The sequence below is a fragment of the Quercus suber genome, unplaced genomic scaffold (genome assembly GCF_002906115.3).
Source record: "Quercus suber isolate HL8 unplaced genomic scaffold, Cork oak 2.0 scaffold_81, whole genome shotgun sequence".
Lineage (NCBI taxonomy): Eukaryota > Viridiplantae > Streptophyta > Magnoliopsida > Fagales > Fagaceae > Quercus > Quercus suber.
In genome coordinates, this window is record NW_027069546.1 from 524,654 (window position 1) to 544,858 (window position 20,205).

The window sequence follows — 20,205 nt, forward strand, 5'->3', positions numbered from 1 at the left end:
AATTTTTAGTTTTATTTATAAATAAATAAAATAAAAGAAAAAATAAAAAGTAAAAAAAGAACCGAACCAAACCAACGTCCATAGAAGAAGCATGTTCTAGTTCCATACACAGATTCAATTGACGTGATGATAGTCTAGCTAAACATATATCTTGTTAAAGATATACTATTTATCCATTGAAGATATTTTTCTTGGAATATATTCAGGTCGGCTCAATACAATTTCAGATCTAAAAGATAATAGAATATTCTTGTATATTTAAAATCAATGAAAGAATATATATTTTAACTTCATATGTAACAAGTTTTTTGTATATAAAATCAATTTTTCTATATTTTTTTAGATGCAAAATTAATAAAAATTTGTATTCAAATTTTGCTAACTTCCGTTTTTCAATTGATGATATCATTAAATAGGATGTTATCAGATTTAATTTTAGTTGAAATAATGTTTTAATCCCTTAACTTCAAAAAGTTTGATTTTGTCCATAAACTTTAGCAAACGTTCTAGTTCTAGTTTATATCCTTTCATAAAACCAACATGGCAATTTTTTAGCATCAGAATCAGATTATCTGACTTCGACTAATTTACTAAAAAATAATAAGAAAAAACAACACATGACACCAAATGGTTGGTCACACAGACTACTACATGCAACTAACACAAGAGATCACTTTTAATTCCTTCGATGCTGAACAAAGTAAGAGCAGGCTAAATTTTATTTGAGAATTTATCAATGCTAAAAGATTGCAACCTTCTCACATTTCGTGCAAGGTTTAAAAAAAAAAAGACATATATTTCAACTCAACAATTCTTTTTGCCAAGAGCTTTATATCTCAATGGCATAGCTTGCTCTCCTTTCTTAGAAAAACCAAGGTTCAAATCTCACATCCCCAATTGTTGTAAGTTATATCTATCTAATTATCAAATATATAGTTTTTCACCCTTTAAAACTATATTTGACACTCCACAGTTGGCTGGTAAGCATAGCCGAAGTGACAACAATAGTAAGGGTAACGTTTATAATAACCATAACAATAATAATGTCTCACTAATTTCTTAGTTTCAAAGAGATGTGTTAATTCCGTAAACCCTCTGTTTTTTTTTTTTTTTTTTTTTTTTTGGGTGGACGGGGTATATTCAACAACCAAAACAGGGAAAAGCTGAAAAAAAAAGAAAAAAGAAAGAGGGAATGAAAGATTACCAATATAATGGAAAAAGACCAGGTTACAAAGAGAAAAGTCTAAGAAGCAGGAGTTTCTTGATTATCTTAAATTCTTAATCTGGACAACCCAGCTCTTCCTTGAGGGTCTTCACAGCCTCCAAGACTCCATTCTGAAATAAGTCTCACAAATGTCAGTTTTGCTATATGTGTATCCATTTTGCTGTCAGATGTTTGTATGTGCTTCAAAAAGAACAAAGAGTCTTTAGAAGCATATAGATTAGGGACCTATGTTATTCTCCACCCACCCCCCTTGGGGGTTTGTTTTTTTTTTTGTTTTTTTTTGGTTTTTTTGTTTAGAAAAAAAAGTTGTGTATAGCTCTTTTACAAGTTTTTTTCCTGTAAGTTAAACGTTGTCACAGCAGAAAATAATATAGTAAACAATTAGAAATGAATACATATAAGAGACACTCGAATGTTTCAGAAATATCACCAACAAATGCACCCACATAATTGAAGTTAGGTATTACCTCTAGAGAAATCCTTTCAGCAAGTTCTATCGCACATGCTTTCACTTTAGGAGATAATGCATCATTTATCGCCCTTGATAGTACATTTGCAGCTTCACGGATGCTCATGTCATCGTTCTTATCAGGAAGCAACTGATCTCTTTTCAGTGGTTCTGGCGCAACTCCAAGCCAAAACATCCTCTCAGCCCAATAGAACTGATCTAGCATAAATGGACATACTACCTGTCAAACAATATTACAAGTGAGAGAGAGAAAGAGCTTAATGTACCAAAAATGAACCACGATGAAACAATATTTTCATAAAGGAACAATCCAATTGCAATTTGCATTGCCCAGTTAAACATCAAGAGGTTGAACATGGATACTAAGTTGACAAAGCTTGCTGATGTAGTATCTATGCTATGAAATACATAATACATGTACACAGGCACACACAAAATGCTTGCATAATCTGGGGGGTTGAAGAAAAAACAGAGGTCACTATTCTTATTTAGAGACCCCCGCTTACATTACCATTGTTGGCCCACAATAGGCCAAAACACCTGAGCACTAGGTCAAGTACGATTAGGATCTCTCTTTGCCTGGTAAAGAGATATAAGTTACAAATCTTCTGGTTGTGCATGCACTATATCACTATAACTATGTCAATGAAGTACTTAAAGGCAGCTTTCGATTATCCTTTTTGAAGTGAGAAATTTTGAATGCGTTCCTATGAAATGAAAAGGAATTTGTCAACTCTTCGGGGTTCCAAAGGGCTAGAAGATGGCAAGAATTTGTATCAAAAACTTTGACAACTTCTCTTAACCCACCAGAGTTAGCAGCCTCTTGGTTATAATAAATTTCCTATATGCTTTCCAAATTTGCAGGGTTTAACAAAATTGACAATTTTTGGGAATTTTTGGGGGGTTAAGGGAATTTCTCAATACATATATTTTTAAGGTTGCAACACACCCAATTTTGGGAATCAAGTTTCACCAAGTCAACTAAAATTGATATAAAAATAAAAAACACGCAAAGAACCCAAAGTGACACCAACTAAGAAATGAAATACAAAAAAATGAACCCTGCATGTTCAAGACATAACCAGTGGCAAAGAAAGTGAAGGACCAATTGATGAAGGACAAAACCAAAATGATGATGCAACACAAAAATAGAAGAAAAGAAAAATGAAGGATAGGTAACCTAGGGGTCAACACCTAGGCCTACTTAGAGTCAACGCCAAGAAAAAGAGAACCTCTAGGAGTCAACACCAAACCATTGGTAGAAAATCAAGAGAAATTTAATTCATCATCAAAATAATCTATCTCCAAAGGAGTACAATACTATTCTTATATAGACTGACTAAACCCTAATATTGACTGACATAGGAAACCCTAATTCTATTTGACTAAGGAAGTCTAAGTATCTAACTCTACATGACGGGAGATCCCATCATTGAATTATAAAAAATAAAATCAACTCTAATAAATAAAATACTAATAACTTAATTAACTACTAGGACCTAAAAATAAACTCAAATCGACCAATAAAAATACAATTGACCTGCAAAATTAAATAAACGTAAATTAAAATAAATATTTCCTCGTACTTCCCACATTAGATCATGTTCAAAGACTATCTACTCCTAATCACGTCGTGAGTTTTGGGAATAATAATCATATAATGATGATTCCAAGAGGACCCATAAATAGCATGTATCTCTAGTACCATTTGATACTTCTCAAGATATGGCTATCCTATCTTTTCATGTCCGTTATTGCAAGAAATGCAGTCATTATATATGAGTTTTAATGGCTAGACCATGCGAACAAACATTAGCAATGGTGACAACAAAACAGCAAAGTGTTTAGATTTACATCTAACCTGTGGGATTCCTGCATGTAAAGCAGCAGCAGTGGTTCCACTAATCTTACACAAGGGGAAACAACAAAAAGCCAACTGAGTAACTTGCCTATTGCATATTTCAATAAGATGCATAATGTCAATATGACTCATAATGGAATATTCCTACCTGCCCCCATGATGAATTGCAACCAAACATTTTGGAAACAGCCACTTGTATGGCACGGAACTATTGACATGATAAGAAGATTGAAAGCAATGATTAGGACCAACTCAGTCACAATTATAAGATTCAGCAAAACTAGTGTTAGAGCATCATATTATAATATGGTGACAAACTTCATGCCCATGATACTATTTGAGTGAATTGCTTTTTCAAAAACTAGTGTTAAAGCACATCTTTTGCATGTGGACCTATTTTACTAATGACAACATAATTAAATTAAATATTAGTTTGCAGGCTCTGAATTATCTACTCAACCTGGTGAATTTAATTTTAATTATAATAGATTTACATTTTTACATATTGCAAATGGCACCATTTAAGAAGTTCCATCTGCATCTGCATTTATGCAGATGTACTTAGGTTATATAATTAGAGCGTAGAATACACATTTTCACCGTACGATGAAACAGATAATGCAACTTGCAAAAATAATTTCTAGGTTCTGTCTGGCTTGCCTTAAGCAGAGCCTTAGAGAGCTGATAGAGCTAAAAAGCTCTTTAAGAAAAATAATAAATAAAAAAATAAACAAAAATGCTAGTGTCTGGTAAGCTCTACAAAAGAGTTTTAAGCTCCTCCAAAGCTTTACATGGAAAAACTGAAATTTTGAGTTTTTAGGAAAAAGCTTTACAATTTACTATTCATAAATCCAGAGCTTTAAAGCACTATTCACTATAATTTGCCGAACCCTCAAAACGCTAAATATCTTTTCAGCTAAAGCTCTGCTTCCTACAATAACTTCAGGCACATAATTAACTTGATAACAGCACAATGCCATTTACTCAATGAAAAAAATGATAATATCTCTCCCCCTCTTTGAGAGCTATATATAATTGTAACTGCTTATGCTTTTAAATGAGTGCTCAATCATTATTACATAGCAGGATATTCACCTGATTAAAAGGTTCCAGCAATGGAGATAAGACATACCATTGTTACCTTACCAAGTGGCACCAGTGTCCACAGGCGTAGGATACATATATATATCAAGAAATACCATGAAAATACTCCTATAACATTCTATAACTTAGCATATAAATATTAAAAACATTAGTTAAACCCTACCACACAAGAACAGTAAAAAAATACTCAAATTATTATCTAACCTATCCGTATACCCATTATAAGACACCTTGCTTGAAGTAGCTTGGAAAATCATTAGCAGATGATGAGCAGCTTTCTGCAAGTATTGGCAAGTGCTCAGGAAAAATAGCAGAAATCCCCATTTTTCTAATTGTCTATGCAATTCTAGAGTGCACATTTTTTTTCCCTAGGTAAATACTCAACACCGGAGAGGACTCGAACCCCCACCTTCACCTCCCAACCCATCATGGGAGGTGGAAGTGCCATTTGTCCGAAAAGCCATTGGCACTATAGTGGGTGCCAGTTATGTGTTTGATATCAAATAAAATGCATAAATTGATAGATTGCAATCATCTTTTGAATCTGATAACTTTCTATTAACAGTAGTCATCTTCTTCCAACAAGTTTCCTAATATTTGAAGAAACATACCCAGTGAAGCAAAAGAGCTGACTGCTAAAGAGAGAGATGCAATCTTCACTGAGCTGTGTTTGACTTGAACATGATGATGCTTCTGCAACAATCATACGGACAGCTGCATCTAAAGCTTCAAAGCCAGCTGTGAAGAGGATAAATCTGTAACTTGTGATCTCTATAACAGTTTGAAGTACATGAAGAAATGCTTGGGGATATTTTAGAAAGCCCATGCTGCAGACAAAAAAGGCAAACTCGGTTCAAGAAAGTAAATGAGGCTAATGAAAACATCAACATATAAGTACTATGGTAATAAAATGGTGGCAGTGCAAGACCTATACGCATCAATATATATGGAACTAGTCCATTCAAACAGAAGAGCAACAATAATTTAAAAGCTATACCTCCTATAATCACATAATGATATATTTTGACCCAACTAACAATTTTAACAGAGGAGCTCTGGTAAATAAACTTTATGGAGGCATTTAAAAGAAGTTGAGAACAAAAAAAAAATACACATATAAAGAACTTGCCTTCCAACAGAGCTCAGCCCAACAAAAATTGGTGGCGTTGACACAGTCTTCAGAAAAGTGTGTAAATCAATATGAGCTGAACATAGTTCATCTTTTCTCTGCAGATTCCCTGAAGAAACAAGCGCTGAGATTTCACTGCACTCCTTACAAGAAAACTGCCACTCCATAGGCAGAAACCAAAAGCCACAAACGCGGACATTTGAAGGCCAATAACCTGTTAATGTAGTGAAATAAATATGGTAATGAAATTGGCAAAGAAAACTTGACAAATGAAAGAATCTGTATATCATGGGGCACATTATATTATTTAAAAAGAACTGGGGCAACCTCATTGCTACATGGCAAATGGCCTCGTCATTATACGTTCTTTGCCAAGGGAAAAATCTACCTCCCAACAACGGCTACTTAGTTTAAATATTCTTTGTCAATCACAAATAAATCATGCAATCCTATGCATACTATTGACCACAGAAAGCTAGTATTAGCTGTAGTTTTAGATGAACTCTTATGTACCAAGATAACATTCGAGGTCTCTTTGGCAGCCCCAAAATCCATTATCCAGCAGAAGTGCAAAAATGCTTCACTAATAAGATATTGGATTATGATAGAACTGAAATGATTTGAGGGTTGTAAATAGCAGTAAAAGGGAAGTTTAGATAAACCATGATATAATTTTGACTTCATGCGTAGAATGCCCTTTTAGGTTATTCAATGCTCTATTGGTGGAAGCTATCCCTGGCTCCCAGCATTTGGTTTGTACAAATTTGAAATTATTTCTTCTAACCATTCACTAAATCTTTTTCAATAAATGAGTATTACGAAACCAAAAGGAAGAAATTTTTTTCCTTTAATATTACATGTTTGCTGTTCTTTCTAAGTATTGCTATTTTCCTATGTATCAGAGTAATAAGTTGGACAGTGATGGTGCATGTATAGCATGATTAGATATAAACTACATCCTTTGCAAGTCAAATGCTACAACGATTACCTTCAGATCAAGAAAGAAGCATTTCTTGTCCTTGGTAGTTAATTAGGTTGTAAGTATTTTCCTTTATATTTGGGTTTTCTTTAGATTGTAGAATCAGGGGAATCTTTAACTTTCTAATTAAGTCTTTTTTTGTACAAAGGAAATTAGAATTGATTAATGAGAATTTGATTGTTGATCATAGAAGACATGGATTCCCTTATGTGATTTTCCTCCCTCTCTTTCCCTTCTTTTTCTGCTTTTTCTTTTTTCTTTATTACTGTTCCCATCATTATTCAGTACTTCCTTGACAGCAGACAGATCTGACACTTTCTTCCCTTTAAACCCTTTCCCTTAACTATCAAAATCCTTAAAACCCACATATATTACATGACAATTAGCCCTGAAATAGTCCTTCAAATGACACTTTAGAAACTCTTTAATCCTGATTTTATGCTGCTCAGAGTTTCCAGAATTTTGCAACAGCCATCAAACTTCATTCTTTTGAACCTAGACACTATATATATATGTGTGTGTAGAGAGAGAGAGAGAGAGAGATAGGTATCCCAGACACAACATTTGAAACCTTAACCACTTCTAAAATCCTAGAATCACAAGTTTCAAAAATCAAAACTCATCGAATAAGCAATTGTAGGCAAGTTTCTAATTTGTCCTATCCCAAACAGTCAATCAGAACCTATAATCTGAAGAATAAATAATAAAAATTTATGATTCTATGCCTAAAAATAAACCCAAAAAGGCTGAAATTGTCTCTTCACCCCTAAAAGTTCCCATGCTTTCTCATATTTAGTAGAAAATTACTAGGTTCATACTTCAGACATTCACCAACCTTTTTCACTTTGCACTGAGGAGAAACAAAAGACTAACAGTTTTTAAGTTCAAGAAAGAAAATTTTGAAATGATATACAAAAAAAAAGATTAGTATACCAGGGCATTCAACAACTTCTTTGCTAAATCCATACCTGTAATACAATATTAGTGAACAAATTAGAAACTGGAATTAGTATGTTTTTAGTCAAAGTAAATTCATTATGACGATGAGGGAAATTTGTTAAACAGGGATGTCATCAAAACTTACTCATCAATGAAGAGAAAATTAATCATCATACTAGCACACTCTTACTTGTTTAAATGTACTGTCCATTTGCTCATGAAAAATATTTTATCTCATATCTAGTAGCAAAACAAAATTAAATAAGAAAAGAACAATTAAAAAAATAGCCTCATTAACTCACAGGTGTTAAATTTCTGCAATTTATTTTAAACCTAATGGATGAACCAGCACCATGGAATACACAAGCAACAAGGCTTGAGAATTTCAACTAATGCTTGAGAAGAAGATACAAACAGACGCTTCTTTTTTTCTTGTGTTACATCATAATAGAAATTATATTGATTTAAGCCTTTCTCTTAATTTATCTCTTTTATACACACGCGCCCACACACACACAGAGATAGTGTATGAAATCCATGACTTACAATAATAGGGGAGATGAAGGCATATCATGCCATGTGGGAAGACCTGTTACTGGATCCTGAGTTCAAGAAATAAGCACTCGGATGAGTTTAAACAGAAAGCCAGAGAAGCCATGTACCTCCAAACAGTACAAGTGTACAGCAACATTTCAACTAGGCACTTTAACCATCTATCTTTATTTACTTTATCTCTTTTTTCTTTTTCTTTTCCATTTTTAAATACAGCAATATTCTGTTTCATGAAACTTTTCAAATAAATTTTTTTTTTTTAATAATTGACTGAATGCACCAACTTTATATATATATAAGTATTAAAAGCACCAACCGTAAAAGGGCAAGGACTCAGATTCAAATCATCACATCTCCAAGATCCCCAACTATCAGTGAAAAGAGGCCACATCCAATGAATCACGTCTTTCCAACCGACCTATGTGCATAGAAGTACAATAAACATTACATATACAACTTATGAATGTGACTGTCAACCTATTTTAATAAAAGAGAAGCAGAAAATATGTTTACTTGTTAGTGATGCCTTTACCATCAATGAAATTGCACATCCCATAACTAAATTTTACAAAAAGTTGGTATTTCTAATAGTGTATAAGTACCTTGTTAGTTGTAGCTTCCTGAAGATATCTATACAAAAGAGGAAGTTCTTTTTTAAAGTGGCGCTCAAATGACGAAGGCGCACTGCACAGGAGAAATAAATAAATAAATAAAGTAATATGTGGCACATAAAATGTGGGAAATATCACATGAAAATTGACTGAGAAAAATACACGGTATTTATGAGTGACAAAATATGAAACGATGGAAGAAAATACAAAAAGTTTCAGGGAATCTCTAAATGCTGAAAGTGGTTCAGAATTCAGATTCACCAAAAAATAGTAGATAAGAAAGTTGAGAAGGGGCATTGAGAAAACAAGTGCTAGTCAGACACAGAATACTTGAGATCATTGTGCTTTTTAAAGCATGATAGCAAATTTTCCCACAAAGTAATTTCACTCATCATGATATCAGAACCTGTAACACCAAAATGGAGTAAAATCTAAGTTTGTCATGTAGGAGAGAATAAAGCCATGTTAATTAATAAGGAAAACAATTTAAGGCTAGCCAACACAACAGAAAACATATTATACATTATACAGAGCATTCAATTGTATGAAAAGAATATGAGATTCTTCCATTACCTGTAAGGGACAACATATGGAGCAGCAACAATGCAACGGACACGAAACGTTTCTGCAAGGCTCCACCCTTCCTGCATCATAAAATCAAGCAAAGAGATCTTTCAGGTATCCATCACTTAATTACACCTACCAGTTGAATTTCAAATTCATTTTTCAAATCAACAAGTCTAGGGTGTGTGTGTGTGTGTGTGTGTGCATACACGTGGAGTGAAAGCAAGACAGGAGACTTATATTTGTTATCGTGCGGAATGCCATATTCAATTAATGTCTTTTATTAAGGAGGGGGGGAGAGAGACAGACAAAGAGATGAAGACATGTAGTATAACATTTTCTCATATCTTCTATAACTTATCACACCCAACCCACTCTCTCCCACCATCCCTTTCATGACAGAAAGACCGTTTGCATAACGATCAATTATTGATAGCAAAAAGATAAATGTTAAAGTTAAAAGGGCAGATAATTCTGTTTCTTCAATTTTTTATAAATAATTATAATAGTTTTTAAATTTTTATGAGAATATTAGTTTCTTGCAAGTAGTTTTATCTCCTTAAAAAATTCAAAAGTAAAGTGTTTTACAGTTTTATTAAGTATCATGATTGTATATTGGCTCTAATTGGATGGTATCTCCATCAGCATCACAACATTAATCTTCATAAACCGTTTCTGCAACTTTTTGTGAAATTTTTATTTTGACTAAAGGTTTTTTCCAATTAGAGAATACCAATGCAAAGAAATTTATCACAATAAAATCACCATCCAAGCTTTGGCCACATCCGAATATCCTTTGAACTAGAGAATAGCATTCTCGTCTATGTTCTTTTGTAACCATTCTTTTTTGCAGTGAGAATGACAACTCCAGTAAGCCTGACCCTGATAAGACAAAGGAATCCGTTAAAATTTTACTTTAAAGATGTAAACTTTTTTGTTGCTGTAGCCACAGCCAGTCTCATCCATAGTATTAAACTAACAAGAAGACCAAAGTCAGCAATCCAAACCTGTAGTAGTCTCATGGTTCTGATCTGTAGAAAGGACCGGTGGTGATAAAACTGGATGATAGGCAACATGTTTTCCTGCCAAGTGATGACCTAAGTTCTGCAACCAAGGAATCATGACATCAACATGCTTTGTTCAAAATTTTTATTTAATTGTGAAAATATTTATGACCCATTAAGGTTTTTTTTTTTTTTTTCCCTTAGATGACGTAGAATGTCACCAAGGCAGGGGCCCTTTAGATCCACACCTGAGGAGTAAACCACAAATAGATGACCCCACCCACCAGAATCGCATTTCAGGTTATCCAGGTGAACTCCTAGTGGGGATCAAACCTAGGAAGTCTGGGTCTACAGCTCATCCCAAGCCTCCAACTATTAAGCTGCACCCTAACGGGTGATCCATTAAAGTATTATTAACTCAGCAATATGATAAAGCCATTCAAAATTAATGAAGTAGGAAATTAAAAAATTCAAAAGCAACCTGGCACAAACCTCATGTGCCAAATGAGTTATTAGAACCACATTGTATTGTTTCTGGTCACAAGCAAAAGCAGCAGCAATGGCCTGGGAAAAAAAATGAAAAAGAAAATATTCAGTTAATCAAAAAAACATATTTCAAATATAAAATGGAAACAAAGTAAAGAAATTGTAACAAATGGCACCACCATTGCAATATCTAGATGCAATTCAAAGAGAAATCACTCCATATACATAGCCAAAATAAGGGCCTGAATTCTTTAAAACTTTTATTCTTTCAGTAAAAGTAATAATTTTTTTTATTTTAATTAAAAGATATTTCTTAAATCAAAATAAAGGCTTAAAAGTGATTTTAGTCCCTGATGATTAAAGCAATCACTTTTAGTCCCTCAAATGACATGACCATACTCAAAACTGACATGTCATCACTCCATAGGGACTAAAACCGATCACTTTAAGTTTTTTAGTAACTAAAAACGATCACTTTAAAGGGTGCATTTGTATAGGTTGTTGCAAAACTGTGTTTTGAGTTAAAATTAGCGTTTATAAAAAAAGTTATGATGAGTTGCTATTGCAAAATGGATTTTTCGGTTTTGGGTTCCAAAAATGCTCTTTTCAGCTCCCAAAACGCCTAACCAAATGTACCCAAAGTATGTTAGGAATTAAAAGTGATCACTTTAAACTTCAAGAACTGAAATCTCTAATAAGCTAAGCTAAATTCAAGGGACCAAGACTATATTTTGACTTGAAAAGTGAAAGTAAATTTCTTTTCTGATGACATTGCCAGTGCCCACTTCCTCATTTGTAATTTTCTTCCCAGAGAACCAACATAAAATTAATGTCAAGCTCATTTTTTAATTGCTGAGAAAACTGAAGAAAGAATAACATTTTCTATTCTTGTGTATACTGCATAGTGATATAATCACAAAACAATGAAATCTGGGTACCCTTTTGCTTTCGTTTTTCTATAATTATTTTCTCAGCAACCAAACAGGAAATGCAAAGAAAGAACGGAGGGACTTACAGCGATGGGGTAGACGTCGCCTTTAGTACCAAAGGCCATGAAGATAGCAATTGGTTTGCTTCTTTCCTCCATCTCCATCTCGGCTTCCATTGTTGTTTTTGCTTCTTTCTGCTACAAATTAATATGAGACTTCTGAATTTGGACTTCCATTTTCGAAAAGTGCAAGAAACAAACACACATAAGGATGAAGATTTTGCATAAATTTTAAATTTTTTAAATTGGGAAAGTGTTTTTTTTAGGTTAAAGATTATGATAAAATACTATTTGCTCCCTAAATTTTTTAAAAAAAAATTATTTTTAAACTTTAAAAAATTTATTTTTCACTCTAAACCAATGAAAAGTTTTTTTTTTTTTTTTAATTCCTAAACGGTTGAAAATAATTTTCTTCATGTTCTTTTAATAAAGTATTTTTTTATGGGATTAAAAGTATATTTTTTGTTCTTAAATTATTGAAAAAAAATTTCAATTTTATCTCTAAATTATTTTAAAAACTCTTTACAAAGTTTAAGAGTAAAAAAATATTTTTTAAAGTTTAGGGATTTAAAAAAAACTTTTGATAAAATTTAAGCACTAAAATAGTATTTTACCCTATAAATTATATGATAATTTGAATTTTTATAATTTTTCATTTGAAAGAAAAAAATTATATATATTTTTTTTATATAAGTAGAATACCTTGGTTCTGTCTAGTACCCAGGTATATTCGAGTGATTAGTTTCCCCATAGGCTTGAGTCCGAGGACCATGCAATGCCTTGGTTCTGTCTAACACTTCCATTCTTCTGTAAGTATCTAGTTTCCCCATAGGTTTGAGTCCGAGGACCATGCGATACCTTGGTTCTGTCTAGTACCCAGGTATATTCGAGTAATTAGTTTCCCCATAGGCTTGAGTCCGAGGACCATGCAATGCCTTGGTTCTGTCTAACACTTCCATTCTTCTGTATGAAGGGGTTCGTCCTCAGACCGCTTTATTGGAGACGGTTACTCCTCGGGTCGGACTATGGTCTTACACGTGGTGTTGACCTCGCCTTCAAATCAAGTCCCCATATTTTTCATTTACGAGGCGTTCCTTGGTCGCTCGCGCTCCGCGCTTGACGTTTCAGTGCGCGAGACACGCCTTCATTAATATCCTCGTGAATTGATACAAATCCAGCAGTCCACGGTCCCCTTGGGATTTGGTATCTTCATGATTAGTACCGCTGATAATTCTCTTTTCGAATTCTGTGTGGATTAATTCCCACCAGTCTTCATCCTCTATATAAGGCTTTCCGGGGGAAAGGTTTCTCCTCACTCCATGAACTTCCCAACGCAACTAGAAACACGTCCCTTCAGCTCCCCGAGCCCCTTCAATAACCCTGCCAGGATTGTGACCAGAGTTAGAAAAGATGGGGCGGCCCTGGGCGGGTGTGAGGACACACGGGCCAAGAGCCATCGTGACAGCAGCCCCCACCAGGCTTTCGGCGCGGCAGAGTCTAGGCGTAACCCCGATAGTGCCCTGCGTGGTGGCCAGGAGGGATGTCCCTGAAGTACCTAACGTTCCTCGCCGGGGCTCATCCCCGCCGGAGGAGACGCGCAAGATCACGTCATGGCTGGTGCCCGAGTGTCGCCGTCTCCAGCGGCCAACGCCTGTGAGGATTGGAGAGAATCAAGGGAACATCATGAGGGAGGGCGTCCCAGTGCCCCTGCGTCAGCTCCTCTCTTTGTCCCAGCTCCGCCACACCGGACAAGGAGTTGTTGATGGCCTTGGAGCATACTAGCCTCAGCCCAATTCCCTCTAGCTAGTTTTAGAACAGGTCTACCTAGGCCTCTGTTTGTAGAATTAGCTTGTAAAGTTAGTTGTAAAACACGCCTGCCTGAGCCTCTGTTTGTATCTTGTACTTTCCGTTTAATAAAATAATATGAAGTTCCTTTTCTTTTCTGTTGAATCTTCTACTTTGAATCTTCTACTTTTCTGCAATTTTTTTTTTGATGCGTCGCTACCAACCTTCCGTAAAATAACTACTTAGGAACGATCGCCCGTTGCGCTTGCCAGTGCACTAATCCTTCCTACAGACGGCGCCAATTGTAGGGACTCATTTTAGAAAAGTTTCCCAACAATACATTTTTAGAGAGTAGATCGAAGGTTTAGGCCCTAACAGACTAGCAATGGAATACAAGCCCCCCTTCTTCCATTGAAGGAAAGTGAGCCCAGTTTACAACTAAGGGTAGCTCCTCGGCACTCGTCCGAGGAGATCCTTCTCCCTGAAACTAACATGACCTCTAAGTCCTTCTATGTCATTCTCTTGAATGATCCAAAAAATCCCCACTTAATTGCTTTGCTCGCCTTTCTTATATAGTTCTCTTCCTCCTATCCCCTTCTTCCTTATGTTGATCATCCATTGGCCTTCCCTCTGACCATCCGTCCCATCATAGGTCTTATCCATACTCAAGTGGCTCACCCTGATCAATGTTGCCCTGTCAAGGGGTTACATCCCCATTAATGCGGCCAGAGGGGTTAGGTGAGTTCATTCAATGCAGAGGTGACAGCTCGCCTAAGGCTTGCTCCTTCACCGATGCGTGGCACTGGACCCCTCCTCCTCGGACATTCAAGGAGTCCCCTTTGGTGGGGTGTTCCTCGTGTTCTCCCGAGGTCTCGGACGCCCGAGGACGGGGTCATCCTCGGATATGTTCCTCGGGGGTTGGTCCTCGCACTTTCATCCTCGGACCCCTCATGCATCCTCGGCGTGGGCCATTGGGCCTGGCTTGGAGTGGGCCAAGGCCACCTGTTTTTCTGGCCCCACAGATATCATTTAAAAAAATACGCATGGTACTTTTGTGAATTCATTTTTTGTTGCATTGATTTTGGTCCCCTAAATTTGAGTTTTTTAATTTGCTTCAATAAATTTGATTTCATTTTTAAAATTGTCCTTTCAACATTCTCAATGGCGATTTAGTCTTAAAGCGCCAACTGCCAACATCTCTCTCTCCTGACCATTTTGAAAATAAAATCAAACTGGATGGACCATAATGAAGAGTATAAAATTTAAATTATTAAAATAAATAAATAAATAAAACCCTTAATGTAAACAAGTCCAAACTTTAAAGGTCAAATCATAATTTAGTCCTGTTTTTATTAAAGGATAAAATGGTGCATATAGAAAACTAAAAGCTTGAAATTCTCCACTTTACATACTTAAAATTGTTTTTCACTTTTCAGCTTTAAGAGGGGAGAAAATACCTTCAGCAAAATTGCCAAACAGGTGTCAAATATTACTAAAAAGCTTTAAAAAACTCTTTTGCACAATGCCCGCCAGAGCAAATTTTGCTAAACCAAACTAATTTCTTTAGGAATTGGACAAAGTTTGCCATATGAACCAATCAATGGCTCCAGGACAACATAAACACCCCCCCCGGGATGCTAGGCAGTGCCACTGCATTGATGGTGAATTAATCTCCTGGTAGGCAGTTTATCCATTTCCTCTGAGTGTCTCATAAGTTCATTTCACTTGAATCTAAATCAAAGTCATAATTGAGAGGTCATCACTATCACAAACAATCTCTGAGTCATCACACATCATCATCAATTCATGATTTTCATCAGCACCCATTACTCTCAACATCAACATAGTGGGGGGTTTGGGATGATTTCATCATTCAACTACCCATTTTTTGAATACTTGGATTGAGTGTGATCAGCTCTAGCAGACCAATATGACCTTTGTTGTAGGGGTGGAGACACTACAAGTTGTCGGCCTGTGTCATTGTTCTGCCAAGAACTCTTAGTCTGTTGGATTCAAGCATTCACTATGTCACTGCAATTCTTAAGATCAGCATTTTGTGTCTGCATGGAATTGCCTTTAGCCATTCCTAATTGGCTGGTACCATATATTGAGCTTCTGAATCACATCTGGATGTCCCCATGCAAAAGAAGTAGAATTCTAAAGAAACTTGGGTCTTGCAGACACATTGTGAATTTCAACTGATTGACCTGTGGACGAGAGCTTTATATATACTTGTGAGCTTGAGAAATGGGTCACTATTATCATCCATAGGAGGATTCTACCTGCTTTCTCTGTGACTTATCATTGTAAGAATTTCTGTTAGTTAATAATTGTTTCAAATACTTAAGCAAACTGTTGAACCTTTAAAGAAGAAATTATGAAGAGGATATGATCCTTGCAGTCACTAGTTAAACCAAGCAAAGGCCAGTGTACTAAGTTTGTGATTGGAGTAATATTTTTTATACCATATGGTTCAAGAGATGTGATTTTACTTCATATGCACATAATATATGATTCTTAAAGATTAGCCTAACAAGACTGTACTACTTGAAAATTCATTTATCTGCTTTTAACAAGGTGACATGGGTGAAATAGTCAATAAAGTACTCTCATTTGTTCGATATGTTAATGCCATGCACACTTTTTTTTTTTTTTTCAATAAATCAATGACACACACACTAGCAGCAGTCTAACCAAATATACTAACACACAACATGACAGAGCAAGTTTACCAGTGGCCAGTCTCAGATTTTAGACAATGATAATTGTAAATCCTTGACATGTGAAGAAACGGAATAGTATGCTACTGAGCATGAACTTGTTGTCTACTGGAATATAAAGGTAACTGAGCACATTAAATTCCAAGGAAGACTTGATAGACTCGACTCTTAGATCCTAACAATTCTGGTACAAGTTTTAGACAATTTCAGCTGATCAAATTCTGAATAGGAGATACATTGAAATTTGGGATATTGATTTTAAATATGGAAATGACTACAACAGCATCTAAAATAATTATAGAAGATTAAGCATAACAAGCAGAAAGCTTGATATATCGTACAAAGATGCTGAGAATAAGAAGAATGAGATACAAGCACAACATTTTATACAGAAATTTTACCACAAGCTTTGCGAGAGGTTCTTTCGCATACAAAATCAGAGAATGCAGTTTAAAGGTCAAAATTCAATAAAAGATCTAGACAAACCAAAAGGATGTCATTAAAAAAATAATTAAACTAGTTAGATAAAAACATATAAAATTAAAAATTAAAAAAAAATAAAAAAAATTTAGTAACCAAACGATAGCTCTAGCACATTAATAAACTACAAATTAAGCCACAAGTTCACCAGTTAAGTGTGGAACTTAGTCAGAGAGCACAGAGCTTCTGACAACCACAGCCTCATTCACCGTCAGCAACAAACTCAGCTGAACTGTGCTTTAGTTTTAATAGGATCTCTTCTCTTAACCCTTTTCTTCATCATCTCAGCCCACCTCGCAAAAACATTGGAGACTTCAAACTTACCAGCAAACTTCATCTTCTGAGCCAACTCCACAAGTATGTCTGGTTTCCCAGCTCTGGAAAAATCAGCTGCAAACTTGTTGTAATCAAGTTGAGGTGCTTTCATTCCTTTTTCTATCATTTGCTCCAAATATTTGCAAGCCTCTCCTGATCTACCTTGACTTATGAGCCCTCCAATGAAAACTGTATAGGAATTATCATCAGGGCAACAACCCTTCTGGATCATCTCATTCCAAACTGCACAACCCATTTCGTAGTTTCTAGTTTGAAAGTAGGATTTCATTATCATGTTATAAGTGTGGATTGATGGTTCAATGCCATCGTTAATCATCTTCTTATATATCCTCACTGCATCATCAGGCATCCGTCGACTTGTCATCAATTTAATCAAGGCGTTGTACGTGCGCCCATCAGGAGGGCAACCTTTTTCGTTCATCTCCTTCAGCAATCCATATACCATGTCCATATTCTTCTGGTTACCAAACCCTGTGATCAAACACGTGTAAACTGCAGCATCTGCTTGGCATCCAGATTCAATCATTTCATCAAAATATTCAACCGCTTCTTTCATCTTTGCTTGCTTGCATAATTCCCGAATCAAAATTGTATAGCTCCGAACATTGGGTGAAGGACCCTTCTCCTTCATGACTTCAAACAACTTGACCGCATCAGACCTCTTCCTACACCTCAACAACCCTTCAAGCATAATATTATGTGCAACGATATCAGGCTTAAATCCCTTGTCAATCATCTCATTCCACACCCTCCCTGCTTCCAACAAATTCTTCACTCTGCACCAACCATTAAGCAGTACTGTATAAGTTTGCAAATTATGTGTAAACCTATCTTTCAACTTCTCAAAAAGTGCCTGCGCTTCTTTACCAAGCTTTGCCCTCCCAAGAGTGTCAAGCAAGCAATTAATCGTATCAACACCCACTTTAAATTTATACTTCTTCATCAACTCAAATATTCCAACAGCTTTCTTCCTTTCCTTCCCAGCAGCAAAAGCTTTAATCGCAATCATAAAAGTTTCCATTGTCAAAAGCCCTTTCTCGCCTATCTCTTCAAGCATTGATACCATGGACTCAAACTGTCTCGTCTTCCCTAATATATTCATCATAGCATTATAAGTCCTAGAATCATGAGCAAACCCTGAGTTCTGCCCTGCCCAACAAAAGAACCGAAAGGCTGGTTTTCGAGCATGTTTGAACCGTTCCAACACATCCACAACCAAATCATGTGACAAATCAACCCCACATTCATTGAGAACCGCCTCCATGTTCCTATCTAATGCAAACAATTCATCAATCAACTTGCATACCCTCTCAACCTCATTTGGGTCTGCACCCGACTTAACTCCAACACTTTCATTACAATCCCCATCACCACTATCATCATCTCCACTCTCAGTATCAGCATCAGAGTCAGTACCACCATCTGCGACACTACCAAACCCCCTATAACTCAAAGCCAGCATCTTTCCTTGTAAATCAATAATGGGCATTATTGAAATTTTAGAATTTATGACCCTAGAGTTTACAACCAACATTTTTCCACGTGAACCAATAATGGGCAATCGTTTTTCAATTCCAAGATGAAAACCTGTAGAGCTGGGAATCAACAACCTTTCTTGTATATTAGAGAATGAAGTGGGGTTTGGCAAAAGAAATGGAACTTGACAATGAGAATGATAGAGACCATAATGAGGAGGAGAATGAAGCATTGGAGACAGGGACATAGAGCTACAACTAGGAAGTCGAACTTGCTCTCTGAGACGTCGTTTTTGAATGGTGAAGTAGTGGTGGCCATTGAGATTGAGGTAGTAGTGAGGGTAGTAATGAGTAAGAAAGAGAGAGACTTTGGTGGGTTTTCTTAGAGAGAGAGCCATTGGGTCGCCGCTCGCAATGTATGAGACATGGGATTTGAGAGTTGAGAGTGGAAGTGTTGGTTGAGGACTTTCGTCGAACAGATGGAGTGATCTGTGAATTGAGACTTGTTATGCACTTCTTGTTGATCCAGAGCCACACTCTGCTCCAAATCGATGTTGGGTATGTGCCCGGACTGGCGCTCCTTGGCGGAGAAGCTCTCGCCGGAGCTCAACCTCGAGTTTGACAGGATCGCCTCCGCGAACTTTGGCGGAGGTGGCGTTGATTGGGATTGCTGTTTGTATTCGGCAGTGTGAAAACTGAAAAGGAGGGACCAAAATGAAGGAATAGAAAAGGGAGGGGAAATTGTGTAAATCAGTATTATTTTTAAAAATATATATTTATTAGATAAAAATAAATAGCAAACTTTTTTAAATATTAAAATTAATAGAAAATTACTATTCAAAAATTTATTTAAATATAAAATTTAATTTTTTATATTTTAAAAAATGACAAAAAATAGGACACGTGAATTTGATCTTTTAAGTAATTAATTACTTCAACTTTTTTGTATATATTTTAATAAGTATTACTATTTAATTAAAAAATTAAAATAATAGACTTAAAAGTCTATAAATAAAAGTGCAAAATGGAACAAAAATATAGTTATCTGAAATTACGCCTATTAACATTTTTTTTAATAACATTAAAAAAAAAAACGAGAAGATTGAAATAAAACCATATCATTTAGTATTTTTTTTTCTAAAAATATTTTGGGTTTTCAAAGCTTTTATCAATTTTTTTTATTATAAATATGATATTCTTTCCATACCAACTCGAAATTTTGTACATTTCGCAAGTTTGATGCGAGATGTTATGATAACTATGTTATCACTTATAACTAATTAAATAATGAGATGATCGTTGATTTGGCATGGAAGTGAGTAGATTTCGAGGTGCTAACATGACAACCTTGCCTTTAGTTGTCGTGTTAACTTGATAGTTGAAACACACTAAACAAACAAAGGAAAATGACTCAATTCAAGTGTGCATAACTTGTCATTTTCTTCACGATCTTCTTAATTATATTAGTCATGACATTTGGATTCCACAACATTTAATA

The 20,205-nt window shown here is 35.5% G+C and overlaps 2 protein-coding genes across 4 annotated transcripts; both read right to left on the bottom strand.

The window, feature by feature from the left end:
• Window positions 1-996: 996 nt before the first annotated feature.
• Window positions 997-12,159, bottom strand: LOC111987071 (sterol 3-beta-glucosyltransferase UGT80B1). Of its 3 annotated transcripts, XM_024018767.2 has the most exons (15): window positions 11,939-12,158; window positions 10,930-11,001; window positions 10,441-10,537; window positions 10,167-10,315; window positions 9,443-9,513; window positions 8,861-8,942; window positions 8,575-8,676; window positions 8,253-8,308; window positions 7,701-7,735; window positions 5,789-6,002; window positions 5,271-5,486; window positions 3,704-3,763; window positions 3,556-3,595; window positions 1,693-1,914; window positions 997-1,335 (listed from the first exon to the last, which is right to left on the bottom strand). In XM_024018767.2, exons 1-15 carry the CDS (start codon window positions 12,026-12,028, stop codon window positions 1,279-1,281), a joined length of 1,563 nt encoding a protein of 520 aa, XP_023874535.2. In that variant the 5' UTR covers window positions 12,029-12,158; the 3' UTR covers window positions 997-1,278. The 3 variants fall into 3 exon arrangements, with proteins under 3 accessions (XP_023874535.2, XP_065629910.1, XP_065629909.1); XM_065773838.1 differs by lacking the exons at window positions 10,930-11,001; window positions 11,939-12,158 and adding an exon at window positions 9,200-9,275 and having other exon boundaries at window positions 10,199-10,315; window positions 10,441-10,536; XM_065773837.1 differs by lacking the exon at window positions 997-1,335 and having other exon boundaries at window positions 1,803-1,914; window positions 3,556-3,600; window positions 11,939-12,159.
• Window positions 12,160-16,765: 4,606 nt separating this feature from the next.
• Window positions 16,766-19,447, bottom strand: LOC111987093 (pentatricopeptide repeat-containing protein At3g62470, mitochondrial). Its single transcript, XM_024018801.2, has one exon. It carries the CDS (start codon window positions 19,103-19,105, stop codon window positions 17,120-17,122), a length of 1,986 nt encoding a protein of 661 aa, XP_023874569.1. The 5' UTR covers window positions 19,106-19,447; the 3' UTR covers window positions 16,766-17,119.
• Window positions 19,448-20,205: the final 758 nt, after the last annotated feature.